The sequence below is a fragment of the Diplotaxodon limnothrissa genome, linkage group LG20, assembly GCF_057381915.1.
Source record: "Diplotaxodon limnothrissa isolate DT_005_m linkage group LG20, D_limnothrissa_male_GT1.1, whole genome shotgun sequence".
Taxonomy (NCBI): Eukaryota; Metazoa; Chordata; class Actinopteri; order Cichliformes; family Cichlidae; genus Diplotaxodon; species Diplotaxodon limnothrissa.
The window spans coordinates 13,829,250-13,847,374 of record NC_140615.1 but is presented as its reverse complement, the minus strand read 5'-3'; the positions used below and the strand labels follow the sequence as shown (position 1 = coordinate 13,847,374).

Genomic DNA, 18,125 nt, shown 5'->3' with positions numbered 1-18,125 from the left:
TCTTTTATACCCACAACGTGTATATCTTGCAGACCTGCAGAGCCATAAAACATGATGGTGCTTCTGGTCTCTTTCTGGCAGCATGTCTCACTCATTACCTATAGTAGTGCAGTCATTAGAAAATAAGGGTCGCGATACGGCCGTTCGCAGCACTGGAAGGTGTTTGTGTGGCATTCAAAATGTATCATGCACAAAGGCCTCTGTTCCCTCTCTCACCACCAAACAAACACGCACACGCACACAAGTGCACACACAAAATAAAAAAAAACTTTTCTGAGTTGGAGCTGGAGAAAGAGCTAGGACTATTGTGCCTCACCATGTAAATTAGTTGTTTACTTCTGTTCCCTCCCGCACTCGCTCACATCATTAGCCACCTAAATATAACAACCGGCTGCCACCAATTTCCATCATACAATCTCATTTCACTGGTAATGACAGAGTACATACACCAATAAACCGAGACCCTAAAACAAGGTGAATGGCGGAGTCGAGACAAGAATACTTATGAGCACAGAAATGTAATTTGTTGTTTGGGTTTTTCTTTTTTCCGCGTCTTTTCAGTGTTTTCTCGTCACTTACAATGCCCTATTAATTATGCCATTCTGTGTGCTAACTTGGTCTGGCAATCCCTGGTCATTTGGGCTATGCTAATTTCAAAAAGGATTTCACAGGGATCAGTCTTCACAAAAAGGTTTATGATAGAGAGACTAATAGAGTGAATGTAACCAAGGGGACTGTGGATAGAAGGACAGCGAGGTGCATACTTCCTAATTACTTCTGTTTGAAGCGCATGATAGTTAATTAATCTACGCTGTTATGTTATTCCAGAGAACCACTTGAGTCACACCATATTCAATTAGAAGTCTTACGGAGAAGGAGGGTTCACTCTTATATTGTGACAGGCAACTCATTACATCTATTGCTGTTTGACGAATCAATACAGACGTGATTGGGAAAGTTACGCAGGTCCCATTTGTAACCACAGAGAATAATAACAGTAATCATGTGCCAAATATCAAACTAGGAGCACTATATTGATTCTACGAAGTTATTTTGAGTCCCCCTCCCCCCAATGATTATGTTTGTATTTGAAAAAAAAATAAAATAAAAATAATAAAATAGAAAATAGTAGAGATGCACAAAATCAGAATTAGTCTGCTTCATGCACAGTGGTGGAGGCAAACAGCTGTCCACACAAGTTCAACAAAGTAAATATAAGTAAAGTAAAAAGGCAGCTAAAGCAGCTGGTGTGCCCCACACACACACACACACACACACACACACACACACACACACACACAATGTTTCAATAAAAAGTTTGTAATTTACTAGTTGGTGTAATGCTGCATAAAAATTAGAATAAACAAAACACTTAAAAGACAATTTTGAATTCATTGTATGCCTGTTGCTTATATCTGACAGGAAATATGTGCAGTGTTTTGGTGTTGCTGGTATAACCTTTTCCTCTTTATCATTAATAGAAATCTTGAACTGTTAAGAGAAATGTAGAAATTTGTTCGAGTGAACCATCCTCTTTGTAGCTTAGGATAAAAACATGGAAGATTAAGTTAGATTAACTGGGGCTTCTATAGGGCTTTTCCACGCTGAGCTTTGAAATGTTCTTTACTAGAAGCAACATTCACTGATTCATACACACATTTAATACAGCACTTTGATGTATGTGTTTAAGCACTCTATAGCTACCACTCCAAGCGATGCTTTCAAAACTCAAGGAGCCAGGGATCAAACCACTCACGTTCGCATTAGTGGATGGCTTGCGACACCTCCAGAGACACAGCCACCCATTTAATTAAAAGACCTCACATTCCATAGGAATATATTCCATAGGAGGGAAAATATTTTAACTCTCCAAATCCAAAAATGTAATATTTTTGAACATTTTTGTAGTTTGCAGTTTACAAGAGAAGTTGAAAATCTTGACATTTAAGAGAAATGCATTTAGTGCATATGTAATAAATTCCACCTGCCTACTTCCACCTTCAGTAGGAACTGTTCTGCATTTATGATTTAAAAAAAAATAAAATAAATTATATATATATATATATTAGGGGTGCAACGATACACAAAATTCACGGTTCGGTTCGGTTCGATACTTTGGTGTCACGGTTCGATATTTTTTCGATACAAAAAAATGTTCATGCCTTTTTAATTTGTCATTTATTAAAATTATAAATATATATTTTAACTCAAAAGTACAGTTTTTAAATTTAACCCTAACCCTTGTGCATGTTTTTTATTTTGACAGCGAATGCGCACCTGCGGACCACTTATGTGCAGCCCTGGTTATTTAGCTTGTCATATTGCAGCCACAGAAATTATTTTGTCCATGAAACCATAAAGCTGCACTTTCTTTTTGCCTTATAGTCTGATTTGTCATAACTTCTCCGTTTTGTGGTAAGCTTTTCTTTGGCTGTCACTTCTTCACCCTGACCTGTCTTATTTGGCTCAGCAGAACTAAAATATATATCTGTCTGTGAAGGTTCTCAGTCATCCAGGTCATCGTAGTCAAATATAAATCCTGCTGCTTTTACACACGCACTCACATAAGCTCAGCGATTCTCTGCGCGATCAACCTCTCACATGTTTAAGCTGCGGGAGATTTCACTTGTCATGTTTGCATAGTAAGCTAACAATTAATAAGACAATGTCAGAGGAATTGGTGCGCAAATTATCATCACTCACAGATCAGTGCTGTCGCTCTCTATACACAGTTCGCGCGATTGCAAAGTGAAAGCAAAAAAACAAGCGCAAATTCAAACGCGATTTCAATATGTCACATATTGACAGTGGCTCACCGATGCCAATGACATAATTACCCAGCTACATTTCCGAAAGAATGCAAAAGCATTGACATATATTTTTCCTTCCTACAATAGCCCGACGGGCAGGGAAGAGATAGATTTTGGTACCCCGACTGAAAAACACCACACCAAAGTATTGAACCGAACCGTGAATTTTGTGTATCGTTGCACCCCTAATAAATATATATATATATATATATATATATATATATATATATATATATATATATATATATATATATAATAATGTCATGTAATGATGCCTATAAAAAGGACCAGTAGTAATTCCCCAGTTTTTCCCTTGAAGACCACAAATCAGCCCAACTGAGCATGGTTTGATTTGGCCTAAAAACATCATTTTCTGATTCTGAGCTTGACCTCTTTAATCATTACTGCATATCACACTGTTGAGCTCCAAACACAGCTTATGTTGTCAAATACAAACCCATGAAGACCACATTTGTCAAAATTCAAGGGCTGGGAGAACCTTGGGGATGGATTTCCACATTAGTCTTTTAAGAGTATGTCTGCCCTGCCAGAGGCTTCAACACACTGAGGGGGGGCTTTATTATCTTGGTCCTGCTCTTCAAGGGGGTCAAAGGTTAATTTATTGAGTCCCTGGGTGAAAATGGGACACAATGGAAGACAATTTGTTCTTCTCTGCAGAGCAAGCAAGCCCCAGCTGACATATGAAACCTAATTAATACGAACAGAAGGAGAGGAAGGATTTTACGTCTCGGTCGTTGATAATCAAACAAAGGGCAGAGAGATGGACAAGCTGTCTACCTCCTCTTCCTTCAGTCTCCTCTCCATTTTTACTCACTTGTCGTGTATGACACGAACCTACGTCTCTCTCGCCGTCTCTCGTTTGCGCTTCCTATCTCTCACTCAGAGACAAGAGAGGTTCGAGAGCACAGGCAGGAAAATCAATCAAGATTGGATTGATAGTGTAAACTGACAGGTCAAAGAGGTAGCAAACCATGATACATGAGCAGATTAGGACTGAGAGCGCCTGCAGGAAATGAGTGTGACTAGACGTTGCAGAAAACTAGAAAACAGGAGCAGAAACAAGTAGGGATGGGTATCGAAAAACGGTTCTTGTTGAGAACCGGTTCCCACTGTTTCCATTCCTTGGAATTGTTTGCCATTTTTGCAAACGATTCCCTTATCGATTCCAGTCGCCCCGAATGACGTCACCATGTTGCGGAGCGTCATTTACCTGGCAGGAAACATGGCGGCTCAAACGCTCAAAAGTTAGGTTATACTTTACTAGCAATACTTGCAAAGTAGATACTTCATTTAAGGGAGGAAACACTACGAATATGCAAAAGCATTTGCTCACAAAACACGTGATAACCTTAAATGAATGTCGTGTTTTTAATTCCGCTCCGGACTCGTGAATCTCAACCCAGCAGCAGCGGTAACGTTTGCATGTCCTCTCCCGTTAATGCGGCAGGTAAACAGTGCATATTATGTTAGCACGATCTGCCTTATTACAAAACCTGCCTTTACTGTGCATTTAGGTGACCATGATGAGAGAGACAGACAGAGTCTGGCTCAGATGCTGGCAGTTGTCGCTGCAGTCTACCGGTAGCGTCTCCTTTCAGGCCACGATAGACGAATGTCACCGAGCAGTGACTAAGTTTGTGGTAAAAGGTTTGCACCCATCTGCCACAGCAGATGCCTCTAATTTTCAGAAAGTGAATGTGTTTAATTGTAGGCAGGGACATTACTGGATATTCTGCGGCAATTGCTACAGAATAATTTATGTTATACTTTGTTATTGCTACAGAAGAATATTTATTTTATTATTTTACATTTACAATTTTTTTTCCTGGGGACCCTGTGACACCCCATTGAAGAGCTGTAGGCTGTGGATCTCTTAAGATCTCACTGTTGGGTTTGTAAGGCCATGTTACTCCTAAATTTCTATCTTGGTCAAAGAGAAGATATAAAACAACAACTGTCAATTTCTTGATATTCGTTTAGAATCACATCTGTAAACCCTGAATATTTATTACTCGGTGACTTGTATATATTGTGCCAGTCCTCATATCTTAACATACTGTGTTGACAAATAGTCTAGTTTGTTTTTGTTGACGCTAGTGTACTGGAGCAACTGTAACCCACATAATTTCCCTAGGGATTAATAAAGTATTCTGATTCTGAAGAGTCACCATAACTTTAAAAAGAGACTTGCTGCCCCTCATACAAAGGTTTAAAGAGGGACATGTCTTTTCAGGTATGGTCACAATTAAAAATGAACCACAGTTTGTTTAGTTCTGTGAGCAGCCGAGTTCATTAAAGCTACAGTGTTTTATCATTTAGTCCCAGGGCCCATTTAAAACCTAGAATCGCAATACAGCAACACTGTGATGTTGAACATTATTCAAAACAATTATCTTTAACACATCACAATGTCTGTTTAACTCAAAGAAGAAGAAAAATGCAAAAACTTTATGCAACTAACATTAACCAATTTCAAGGCTGCATCTCTTCAGGTTTTTGCCTTTTCCCTGCTCTCAAACGCTGTGCTTTGTAGACATTTGAAAAGTGCCACCACGAGGAGTCATGAAGTACTGACACAAAGTGAAAAAGTCAATACATTGGCACCAGTGTATTGATAATGTCTCTGAGAAAATGAAACCAAAAACAGTCCAATCCCATCAATATTTTGTCCCCCTAGATTTTACGCAGTTTAGAAATGTTGCAATAATTTCTTTTTCATTGCTTGAACCAACGTGTCACTCTACTCCAAGAGATCAAAACAAGGTAACAAGATTACAGCTGAACACAGCCTCGCTGACCTGCTGTAATTAGTAACTGACCTTCATGCTCCCGCTCTGAAACACCAGTTTTTCTCATCTTCTTAGGAGTTTTCATGAAAAGCGGGAAGATTGTTCGCAACCCCAAGATGTCCACAAATTTATGGCAGTTATCTGTTCCCTCTGGTCCAATCATTCCATGGTCCAGGACCTTCAGAGCACTGGTTCGGGACATCTTCTTTTCTCTGCAGGATAGAGAAGAAACACTGAATAAATCTTAAATGCAGGCTTTTTTATTTTGTCCTGGAAAAGTCTAGCTAACGGTATTGAGACACCGATAACAGACATGCCATTTTTTTAATGCATTTATATCTACATGAAATTTCAGCCTTGAGGTGCATGTTCTCATTTCTGACAGAAAAACAATATATATTTATTCCTGCAGAGTCAAACAACATGGATTAAATTGGACCACAGCTTTACATGATCACTAGAATTAACAGATACAAAAAAACAAGGTATTTGACAATTATGCTGCTGGAAATTTTAAGCACTTAAAATAAACAGTGGAGTGCATAAAGAATTACTTGTGCAAACACTTTTGTTATCGAGCACCACATAAAAGGGATTTCAGCACTTGCTTCTGGCTTTTGGAATGTTCTCTTATCTGCAAACAAAACATACAAGTGATCCAGATCTAAAATAAAAGAATACGTTTTTCGCTGTTCTCCTCAGCGTGAGGTTTGTGAATTTACTGACAAATACTTGGCGTTTTTGCGTGGCAACTTTAAACTTCTGTAGTGGTTCAGAAAATTCCTCAAACAGCTGCCTGGCAATCCTTCTTTATGGTAGCTGTAGGTGTTGTTGACAGTTTAGCAGTGCATAAACATATAATAATATCTTTCAGGGTCTATATGTCACATCCCTCGAGTATCTCTCTTCAAAGCCAGGGCTTGGTCTAAACAATTCTTAGCATTTCATAGCATTTCACAGACTAAAAATCATATCTTACAAACACACAGCTGCTTTATATTTGATTCACAACAAATAAGTGCAGTTTTAAAGAGCTGATTTGTACAAGTTGTAAAACAACACTCACAGTATTAAGCATGAGAGATTTGAGACGTTCAGGAACGTGCAAGCTTGCCAAGCAACAATGAAATGTTGCCTATATTCTCCACTCACATCATTTATTAAGTTGTATATCCCTAAAGGCTGTCGGCCCAATGTAATGCATGAAAACTCATATATGCTTTTACTAATAAAAGAAAACGAGTAAACACGACAAGATGAATTGTCATCTGTTTTTCATCATCAATTTATTGTAGTAATAACGAGGATATGCTGTTCTCTTCTCTTTGCATCAACCCCGTCCGCTCTACACACTTCTTGTAGGAAATGTAGCTGTCTATCAAAGTGTCACTTCCTCCATTCCCACCAATGACAGATGACAGTGTTTATCTCACAGGAGGGACACATATTTCAGGCAGTTGTGTCTGGTTCTGCAGACAGACACATTATATATGATGGACGGCAGTGAAGGGCAAGGGGGAGCGATATGCAGTGTACTTTCAGAAGGGAACCTTCTGAAGGGAAGCCAATTCAGCTAACAGACAGCTGACTTAACTCAAAGTCCTGGTGTCATGAACTACTCTGCTGTCACATAAAAAATGGATTGTGGGTTGTATCTAGTGGATACAAGCATGACAGCAGCAGTATGTTTTCGATTTCAGTCAGATTCTAGATTAGACTAAACCAGAACAAAGTCAAAGAACCTGGAAAAGAGTTTATTAACCTGAGCAAGACAGTTACGAGGATTGATCAGAAAATGGCTACATCCCACTGGAAAAGACAGGGAACTACATTAATAAGAACTTGTATGAAAGCTGATGCATTTAAAAGTCTTACTGTGTGTTTGTAAAACTGCTCTGATAAAACTCTGTTTCAGTGGCGGGTCTAACAAATATTTCGCTCTGCCAGGAATTCATCAAGACACCAGGTCTCAAATCTTTTATGTTATATGAGGCTGAAGAGGTCTGAAATTGAGCTTTTGATCGAAGCGTCACAGTGAGTAGAGCAGCTTTTCATTTTTTTATTATTCTGTTTATCTTGGTTACTTTGTAACTCAAAGATCAAAAACACTACATTTTGTATGATGTGGGGTTATTTTGTTAGGCATGTTGGTGGTTTATCATAAATATAAGGAAAATGTAAGTGATCCGGTGTTTAAAGTGAATCTTTATTCTAATTTACATCTCTCTTTTAAACCACACCTAGCTTTTTTTATGATTCACAGTTCAAAATTATCCTTATTCATATTATACTGGACCTTAGTGCAAAGCCTGATGGCTAATCTAACAAGCTCCAGCATTGCTCTGTGAGGAGAGGAAACCTTCCAGAACGCCTACCATTTCTGCAGCACTCCACTAATCACTTTTCAAAATAAGGCACATGACAGCCCTGCTGGCGTTCAGCAAAAGGCATAAAGGACGCGCTGACCATGATAAACAAAATTCTCTGGTCTGATGAAACAAAGACTAAAGTCGCTGGCCTCAATGCCAAGCGTCATGCCTGGAGGAAACCAGGCACCACTCATCACCTGGTCAATAGCATCCCTACAGTGAAGTATGGTGGTGGCAGCATCACGCTGTGGGGATCTTTTCTGGCAGCAGGAACTGCAAGACGAGCCATGTTCAAGGGAAAAACACAGAAACATCCTTGGTAATAACCTTCTCCAGAGCACTCTGGTTAATCTTCCAACTAACCTAAGCACACAGCCATGATAACAAAGGGTAGAGCTGGGCGATAGAACGATAACGATATGTATTGAGATATAACTTTTTCTCGATAGAAAAATTAAACTATTGCGATAGACCTCGCCGCTCTTGTCCTCTTAAAAATAAATAAATAAAAAAATAAAAAAAGAGAACAGCCAATCCAAATTAAGTAGCGCAGAGCCAAACCAATCACAGCCGCAGCGTCACGTCACGTGACTTGTTACGTACGGCACAAGTGCCAAGCCGCACATGTGTATTTGTTTGGGAAGCAGCCAGCCACCGTACCGCCCGGGTAATGGAGGAAATGAGTGTGCCGACTAGAAAAAAATCAACCGAGCGTGACCGAAGAGAAAACAGATGATGGTTCCAATGCCGGAGAGATTGTCGAACGGAAGAGCCATAGAAGTTCCGTAGTGTGAAGGTATTTCGGCTATTTCAAGTATGACAAAAAACAGAGTAGCGTTCACTGTAAATTGTGCCGAAAGCAAGTCTGGAAATACAATAAACTGGTGCATGCTCGGCTACGTCCACACGTACCCGGGTATTTTTGAAAACGCAGATTTTTCTATGCGTTTGCACCTTTCGTCCACACATAAACGGCGTTTTTGGTCACTGAAAACGAAGATTTTTGAAAACTCCGCCCAGGGTGGATATTTTTGAAAACTCCGTTTTTGCATTTACGTGTGGACTAGAAAAACAGAGAAAACGCAGCGTCAAAGGTGTGCGCATTTTTTGACGTCACACTGTGCGCCACGTTATTGTTTCGGTGAAATGAATTTCTACAATACTGTTGTTAGTCTGTGGTCTGGGAGAGAGTCCTGTAACTCTGTCTGAAAAATACAGTATATAATGACCAATGTTGGGCAATTAATTATGTAGTTACTTCTTCAAAAAACTAACTGAGTTATGCAAACAAAGTTTTTTGCAGCTGTTTACCTAAAAATGCAGCCAAGGCGTTTTTTTTTAAATAAATATTTCAAACTATTTACAGAACAATCAGCTGTTCTGCATCAAATTTGATGCCACACAAATCATTTGTGCCACTCCAAAAAATAATTTCTGTCCACTATGAGATAAAGGAGAACATCACAAGCCTGATACCTGCAGGCCTGACAACAGGAGATGCATCACTCCTGTAACACTCATTGTTCTGACGCACACAACAAAACTATTGACTACACTACACACTAACTACACAAGATTTGTGCTAAACGTCGCAAATCTCTCACATCTCAAAACACCGCCGTCACTCCTAAAACTTCCCCCCATTCCTAAACAACTAAATGCCATGTTACCATATTATTTTTTGATTGGTCGACATGGTACATTTTTCCACCAATAGGAAAGGCTGGGGGTTTTTTGGTTTTGTATTTGCTCACAGGCGGAGAGTGCTTTCGAGCGTTTTCCTTATAAAACGCAGTTTCATAAACAACGATAGTAATCAGGAAGGAAACCAAACATTGCATATTTTTAATCATAACTCTGGTTTTACGTGGCCTATCAACACAATTTAAAAACTAGTATAAAGTCCACACTTTTTCCGTCAATTGTTCCGTCTGTCCTGCTCACATCTCCAATGGTTGTACACGTTGTCATTAACGTGGCTTCAGCCACGCCGCTTTGCTAGCTAAAACACCAGAGTCGGCACATAAGGACGCTGTCATAGCCTCACAACGACGTTGATTAGCTGCGTATAGAGCTGGGCGATAGAACGATAACGATATGTATCGCGATATAACTTTTACTCGATAGAGAAATTAAGCTATCGCGATAGACCTCGCCGCTCTTGTACTCTTAAAAAAGAAAAAAAGAAAAAAAAAGGTCAGCCAATCCAAATTAAGTAGCGCAGAGCCGAACCAATCACAGCCGCAGCGTCACGTCGCGTGACTTGTTACGTACAGCACAAGTGCCAAGCCGCACGTGTGTTTGTTTGGGAAGCAGCCAGCGGGTAATGGAGCCAGCGCATAATGGAGGAAATGAGTGTGCCGACTAGAAAAATCAACCGAGCGTGACCGAAGAGAAAACAGATGATGGTTCCAATGCCGGAGAGATTGTCGAACGGAAGAGCCATAGAAGTTCCGTAGTGTGAAGGTATTTCGGCTATTTCAAGTCTGACAAAAAACAGAGTAGCGTGCACTGTAAATTGTGCCGAAAGCAAGTCTGGAAATACAATAAACTGGTGCATGCGTCACACTGCGCGCCACGTTATTGTTTCGGTGAAATGAATTTCTACAATACTGTTACTGTTAATTCTACTCTCTGCAGTGTTTAAATGCTTACATATACACACAGTTACTGTCCCTCCACACATACGACTCGGTTCTGCTTCTATGCCCCAGCTTTGTTTACTTTTTCCCACCGAGGCTTCTAGACTTCTGATTGGCCAACATTTCTGCACGGTTAGGAATCTAGCGCCACCTGCTGCTTTGGCATGTTCATAGCAGCGTTTTCCTTCATTTCTGCCTTTATGTGTGGACGGGATTATTTTTTAAAACGAAAATGGAAAATCTCCGTTTTCAAAAATACCCGTGTACGTGTGGACGTAGCCTCAGTCTCTGAATGGAAGCGCTAATTCGTCATTCGGCTTTTGTCAGACTAAAGTAACTGTTAAAAGTGTTTGAAAAGCTCAGCTATACAAGGAGAGATTGAGAATTTCCTTTTAGTTCTCAGTTTATTTGATATTGACAAAAGTTAGTCAGTTTTGTCTGTTCTTCTGTAAAACAAACTAAGATTTATTTTTAGAATTAATATTTTGTTTCTAAGTGGAATTGACAGTTTAGTCTGTTTCGTTTGTTCTATTTTGAAACTTAAACGCTTTAGCGGCTGCCTTTTGTGTAGTTTGCAATATTTGCCTTTATTTATCTGTAAAAGTCTCATGTTCCTTAAGTACATCTACCCTGTTGAACTTATTATGAGAAATAAATATTTAAATCAAAACAAGCTGCTGATTATTTCACATTTTACTCGTGAGCAACGGCACATTTAAATCTTACAAATATAGTTATTTGGCTTATATCGTGATAGATATCGTTATCGACTGAAATGAAAAAAACATATCGTGATATGAAAAAATCTCATATCGCCCAGCTCTAGCTGCGTATATACGAATGTGAATCGCATTATTGGCTGGACTATGGGATAAGGTGGCATCGTTCTAATCCCATACAGGAGCAGCCAGTTACTTACTGACTAACACAGCAAAACAGAATTGTTAAAGTATTAATTTTAATTTCAATTCAGGTTACATTTTTTTTTGTACGCAACGCAGATTTTCTGTGTGCAGAGACCGCAGTGCGCAATTGCACATGCGCGCAGCTTAGAGGGAACATTGTTGAGATGTTGTTAGGGAGGTAATGAATACATGAAGACTGAGGGCTGCAGCAGGATTATTTAATATGATAAAATGGAAGTTTTCTCTGTACGAATTTAGCGTCAAATAAAGGTCATCCTTGCACAATGAAGTGCTCAGAAGTGAAAAATTACAGAACTTGTTTCTTTCTAAAGAAGACATTTACAACATTCCCAGAGTTATATATTCTGCTCCATCATATGTTGTTGTAATTACTCCCCCACCTCCTTTTCTGACACTCTCTCCTTTCCCCTGGTAGATGATTTACCAGAAAAAGGGTTCTGCATTCCAATAATGAGATATTGATCGAAGCATTAAATCTGCGTGACCAGTGATGTGATTATTAGAACAATAATGCAGAAGCTGTGAAGGTTTCATAAAGGCGTGTAATGTGCCTTTATGAATCTTTAAGGTCACATCTCTGCGGTGCTGCAGTCCACCAGCTGTTGATTGATTGGACTGGCAGAAATGGCAGGCATAGAGGTGCGTAAGGAAAGCTGTGCCACAAGGGCCCCATTCTATATCAAGACGTTTAATGTTTATTTTTATATCAATGAAGAAGTCATTTAAAGTTTCACTTATAGTACTTCTGTACGTTACTACACTGAGAACAAAGTTCATACACCAAGTTCTATTTATGAATTTGTGGAAGTGATACTGTTCATTGGTACTCAATATTGCAACAAACATGTCCATGTACGGGTGGCACGGTGGTTAGCACTGTTGCCGCACAGCAAGAAGGTCCTGAGTTCAATTCCACTGTCAGGCCGGGGTCTTTCTGTGTGGAGTTTGCATGTTCTCCCCGTGTTTGCGTGGGTTCCCTCCGGGTACTCCGGCTTCCTCCCACCGTCCAAAGACATGCAGCTTGTGGGGATAGGTTAATTGGATAATCCAAATTGCCACTAGGTGTGAATGTGCGAGTGAATGCGAGTGCGAATGGTTGTCTGTCCCTGTGTGTTGGCCCTGCAACAGACTGGCGACCTGTCCAGGGGGTACCCGGCCTCTCGCCCTATGACAGCTGGGATAGGCTCCAGCGCCCCCCGCGACCCTGAAAAAGGATAAGCGGAAGCGAATGGATGGATGGGATGGATGTTCATGTACGATATCTATGATGCAGATGAAACTAAACTGTCGCCAGGTATATGGCAAGTAGCGTCACTAAGTTTTATCTATTCACATTTAATTCGTTCTCATGTAGCAATTACTGCATTTGCAGTAATTCACCCATATATCAATTTTTATGGCAGAGCACTAAACCAGTCTAATTATTAAAATGAGTGCCCTGTTTCAACTGCAAAGGACTGATGACTCTGCTTTATGCCTCAGTCACACTAGAGCAACAATAAGACAGCGACTTACTTGCAACTGGGGAGGTGGGGGTTCCATTAAATCTGTACATTCACCTACCAGTTGAAAGTAGCTGGTTACCCAGAAGCTGAGTGAGACACATCTATCAATGTGAATTAGGGGAAACGACTCAGCTATTGCCATTTGGTTGGAGTTTGGTTATATTCCTATAATAAAAGCAATGCTGCTGTGTCTGTCGTTTTGCAGTTACACTGTGTTCCTACAGCAACTACATAACTATCTTGTGTTTCTGTTTCAGATTCATGCGGTTCCGACTGGTTTCTGAATGTAAGCAGTTTGAATTTCTGTGTATGTAGACAACAACAGCCTTGCAATTTCACAAATTTATCACAGTTCATTGCTGTATTATCATAAAGACACTGCATTTAATAACCACTGACAGCAGACTGACTCCATCTTTTTTGCTTTTCCTTTGCCATTTTGAAACACCAAGCTGCTTTCAGAACAGTAACTGACTGCCGAGTGGTCGCAAACCAGACTGCTGTCTTCAAAGCAATTCTTTCAAAACATGAGAAGACTGTAAGTTCATTACACATGGATCTTGCTGTAGTCTCTTACAACTGTTTTACCTAGTGAGACTGTAGCATAAGATACAGAAGACACTATAAGCTGTAGATTACATAAGTATAATCTAAAATTGAAAGCTGTCATAGCACAAATGTTGAGATTTTGCAGCAAAAATGTAGAGCTCTAAAGTCCAAGGTTTCCTAAAGCTCACAAATATATGAAGGAGTTCTCTTACACAGTTTCTTGTTCCTTGAATAATTAATTTTTTCTCCCTGTGCGAGCCATGAGTTCTGCACTAGTCTTTATTAAAAAAAGAAAGAAAAAAAAAAGAAGATATTTTCAAATGTTTTCATCTTTCCTTTCAATATAACCATGTTTACAAGTACTACTGCTACTAAAAAGCTTAACATCATTTATTCAAAACTGTGGTAGAAAAAACTAAACCGCATAAATTTGCATTGTTATGCTAATCCTATGTGAAGAATATAATAATAATAATAATAATAATAATAAGGATAACAATAGTTGTAGATTTTTACTGTTATAATACCCTGTTGCCAGGCAAGGACAAAATTTAATAAATTGAACCTTGAATTGCCTGAACTCTGTTTTACCTTGGAGTTTGACTTTTCTAAAAGGTTGTATGAATAATGGACAAAATAATAAGCAACAAGTTTTTACACGTTGCATCCATATGTTGTAAAGAGAAGCTAGTATGTAGGGCTGGGCCATATCATACTGTTCACAGTAATACCGGTATAATGTTGGGCAACGATAAGAAAATGAAATATCGCAATAGAATATGGGTAAAACGCGCATGCGCAGTGCCTTTGTTTTCATATGCACACGGCGGAAAAAGCATGGCGGCGACGGAGAATGAGAAGGGCGAAAGCAGATCGTTGAATGAAACGGATGAACCAGAATTGGTTTGTAAAAATGCTGCAACTCCAGTGGTGTGGAACTGGTTTAGCTTTCGTCCGTCAGATACACCAAAGCACTATTTTTGGTAGAGCATGCTAGCGGGCCGTCGTTATTACCGTGTTTTTTGGAAAATACGGCACACTTAAAATCAATCCTTTGATTTTTCTGAAAATCGACAGTGCCCCTTATAATCCCATGTGCCTTATGTATGAATATGGACAGGTGCTGCTAGTGGGAGAGAGATGTCTTTCGCCGAGTCCTTTAGTGCTGCAGGCAGGAAACGTGCTCAAATAGCGCACAACTTCGGGTTTTTTAATTTCTATATGATAATTCTGTATTATTAAGCAATAAAAACAAGTAGTCTGATGTCCTGTAATCATTACGAAGCTATATTATTAGAATTACATAATACAATTATATATTGTATTATGAAATACAATGAAACATTAAGTTTTTGTACAAAGTATCGGTATCGGATCAGTATCGTCGATGCCATCTTGAATTTTACTTGGTATCAGATCGGAAAGGAAATCAGTGGTATCGCACATCACTAATGGATTGTCGGAGCATCACGGCTATCGTAGTCAGGAGCCTTGCAGAGTGATACGTACTGTGCTTCAAAATAATATTACCGTATTGTGTGTGTATAACCTCTTTTTTAAGTTTTGTGGATATTATACATGGTTATGCTGAGGATATGTCGGCCAGTTTCCACTGGAAATGCCTTTTGGTTAAACTGTCAGCGAGGAATTTGCATTTGAACTGTTAAATATTTATATAACTTTAATCCACATAAAAAACAGCTGCTTGTTTAAGTGAAAATACATTGAATTTTTGGGGGGTTTTTTGCACTAATAAAGTTGTGGAGTTGTAAAGTATTTTGTCTAGTGTCAATTATATCATCAGTTATATCGTTATCTCAAATTTTCAAATGTATATTGGGATAAATATTTTTGGTCATATCATCCTGTTCTACTAGTATGGCAATATCAAGTTCCTGAAATATCACAGTTTCCACCGTAAGATTAAAAATGTTTTGTAAGCAGTAGTTATTATCACGGCAGTAAATGATAGCACTACCTTGCCAAACAAAAACACTAACTGGGCAGATGTTGTGAACAGCAACAGTTAACATGAGTGAACTGTCAAAGAGGCCCACCACCAAGCACTCAATTTGTAGAGAAACTGGGAAGTAAAACATTGTAGTCGACATCTGCAACAGCAGGAGAGTGAAAGCTGATTTCTGTAGAGGGTTAACAAGACTGAACCTAAATTACACTTGGCTTTAGCGTGCAATATGTAGCTGAGTATCATAAGAAAAAAAAGTGTATTAATGTGAGATGCAGACATTGTGGGTGGCTCTCAACCAGGTGAAAACTGAGCATCTACAGCATGAAGCCATCAGGGAATGTTCCACTTCTACATTTCTACAACGTCTTACACAGCCTCACCTCAGCATGAGATTCATCAGCTGAAGCCCTTCACCTCTGAGAAAGCGGTCACGATTGGAGGGCAGCATGAGGCAGGAACACAGAGCGTCAAACAGGTTCTCCATCATCTCCTGCTCTTCAGCTGTGGACGGGTTGTGACGCTTGAACACCTGGAGAAGGTAGGTGGGAGAACAAAGGAAGAATTTTGAAAAGGATACATAGTATGCACATTTCTTTTTTTCTTTTATTATTTTTTACATTTCTAACAATTTACCACGGATCTGGAGAAGCTCATATTAGAGAAATACTAAAGCTTCACCTGTGTATGCCTCTCAAAGGGCTGTTGGGAAAATATGAAGGGTAGTGCACAGAAGAAACTAAAAATAGAAGGGGAAAAAAAAAAGCAAAAATCTTACAGATAGTTGCTGCAGTAACACATCAATGCCATCCATCTCACCCAGTAGTTCTCTGGTATCTGTGAAGGAGAAAAATAAAAAGGAAAAGACAGCAGGGAGATCATGTCGTGATGGTGGCAAAAAAAGACATTTAGTGAGCAGCGGGGAGGACAGAAAGCAGGAAAAAGAATGTTTAAGTGGACAGAGAAAGAGGAAAACAAGAGAAATGGTGGGGCGACAGAAGGGATAAATACTGAGGAACACAACTGCTACGAGGGACCTCCAGAGAGTCAGCAAATGAGGAAAAATGAGGGCATTGACAAATACACATCCTCACAAGTTATTCCATGTAGACCTGAGCATTACACAACACACCTCTGCTTCTCAGCAGACCCAACTGGCACACACTCACACGTCCTATAAATTGACATTAGAAAGTGGCACACACAACACTAATAATATTATGTGCTATGACCTTTTTCCCCCTTTACCTTTCTTTGCTCGCTTTACAATAAACAGCTGAATGAGCTGGAGAACATGATCAATTTTCATGCTATTTATGGACTGGGATGCTGAATTTTAAAATGCACTCTTTCAGAGTCCAGTTTTAAATCCAATTCAACATTAAAATTAGCACATCAAGGCTCTTTCTTAGCAGCTGTATGATTTGCCTTACTTTTACTTCAAATAAGGTACATCATTTCTGGCAGCATTTCTCAAAAGAAAGAAAAATGTTCTTTAGTAAAAGAACCTTTTTTTTAGATTTACATTATATTTTGTGTTCGAAAGGTAAGTGGAATAGGATGGAGGCAGCGCGAGTGAATGAGAAGGGTGGTGAGCTTAAAATGAGACAACTCCAGCTGAATGTCAATGTAACTTGTACCATTAACGACTACTTGTTTAAGGACCAGATAGTTCTGTGTTTGCGTGAGGCTCTACTGGATTTTTAGTGTTAGCGGGAAAGACGGCCAATGCACAAATGAGAACGAGAAACATTAAAAGGTAACATGAAGTCATAAAGTGGTGGAAGGAAAAAGAAAGGGAGAGAAAAGAAAAGAAAAGGTAACACTGAGGAAAAATATGTAGGGAGGGAAAAGGGAGCACGGAAAGGGCACAATAAGATAAGGCTGCGACAGACCATGACTAAGCCTAAACCCGCAGAAAAAAGGAATGAAAAGAATGGAAATAGGTTGGCAAAAATATGAAAGATAAACTAATATCATTTGGAATCCACAAACCATTTAGTGAGACACACTTACTGTCATTGTTCTGCAGCAAGATGGCCAGGATTTCACTGCAGTAAAGCTTGTTAGCATCAAAAGGCATCTTTGCCTTAGAGGGAGAGGGAAAGAGACCAAAATCTAATTACTACTCATCTTGAGAAGCTGTGCTTAGTTTTCGGGTGGAGGCTTGTGGTTTTCATGAGAATTTGGAAATCAAAACATATTTTACAACAAACTTGTTTCTTTCTTTCTTTAAACTGAAATTCTTGCTTGTATTTTCTGGTTTACAGAAACTCCAAATACAAAAAATTAACAACAACAACAAAAAAAAAAAAAACCTCCACCAAGGCAGCTTACTCTCTGGACAGTATTTGTATTACATTTCGTATATATTCATTTTGTTTTCTTTGTTCTTTTTAAACCTACTTTAAGAAGTTTGTAGTAAAAAGGGTAGCATGACACGTTAGCTTTACACAAACATTTTGTAGGAGTAGGTAATGATAACAGGCATTGATTTGTAAATAACTGGACATGAATAACTTCATCTTATTATATAATATTTTCCTAC

The 18,125-nt window shown here is 39.1% G+C and overlaps 1 protein-coding gene across 1 annotated transcript in view; it reads right to left on the bottom strand.

Moving 5' to 3' along the window:
* ctnnbl1 (catenin, beta like 1) overlaps positions 1–18,125 on the bottom strand; it is an 82,571-nt gene that overhangs the window by 50,456 nt on the left and 13,990 nt on the right. Inside the window, exons 8-11 of the mRNA XM_085344516.1 lie at positions 17,594–17,666; positions 16,356–16,414; positions 15,961–16,109; positions 5,651–5,832 (exon numbers count right to left, since the gene is read on the bottom strand). Coding sequence (XP_085200642.1) covers positions 5,651–5,832; positions 15,961–16,109; positions 16,356–16,414; positions 17,594–17,666 — 463 coding nt within the window. The remainder of the gene's footprint in view (positions 1–5,650; positions 5,833–15,960; positions 16,110–16,355; positions 16,415–17,593; positions 17,667–18,125) is intronic.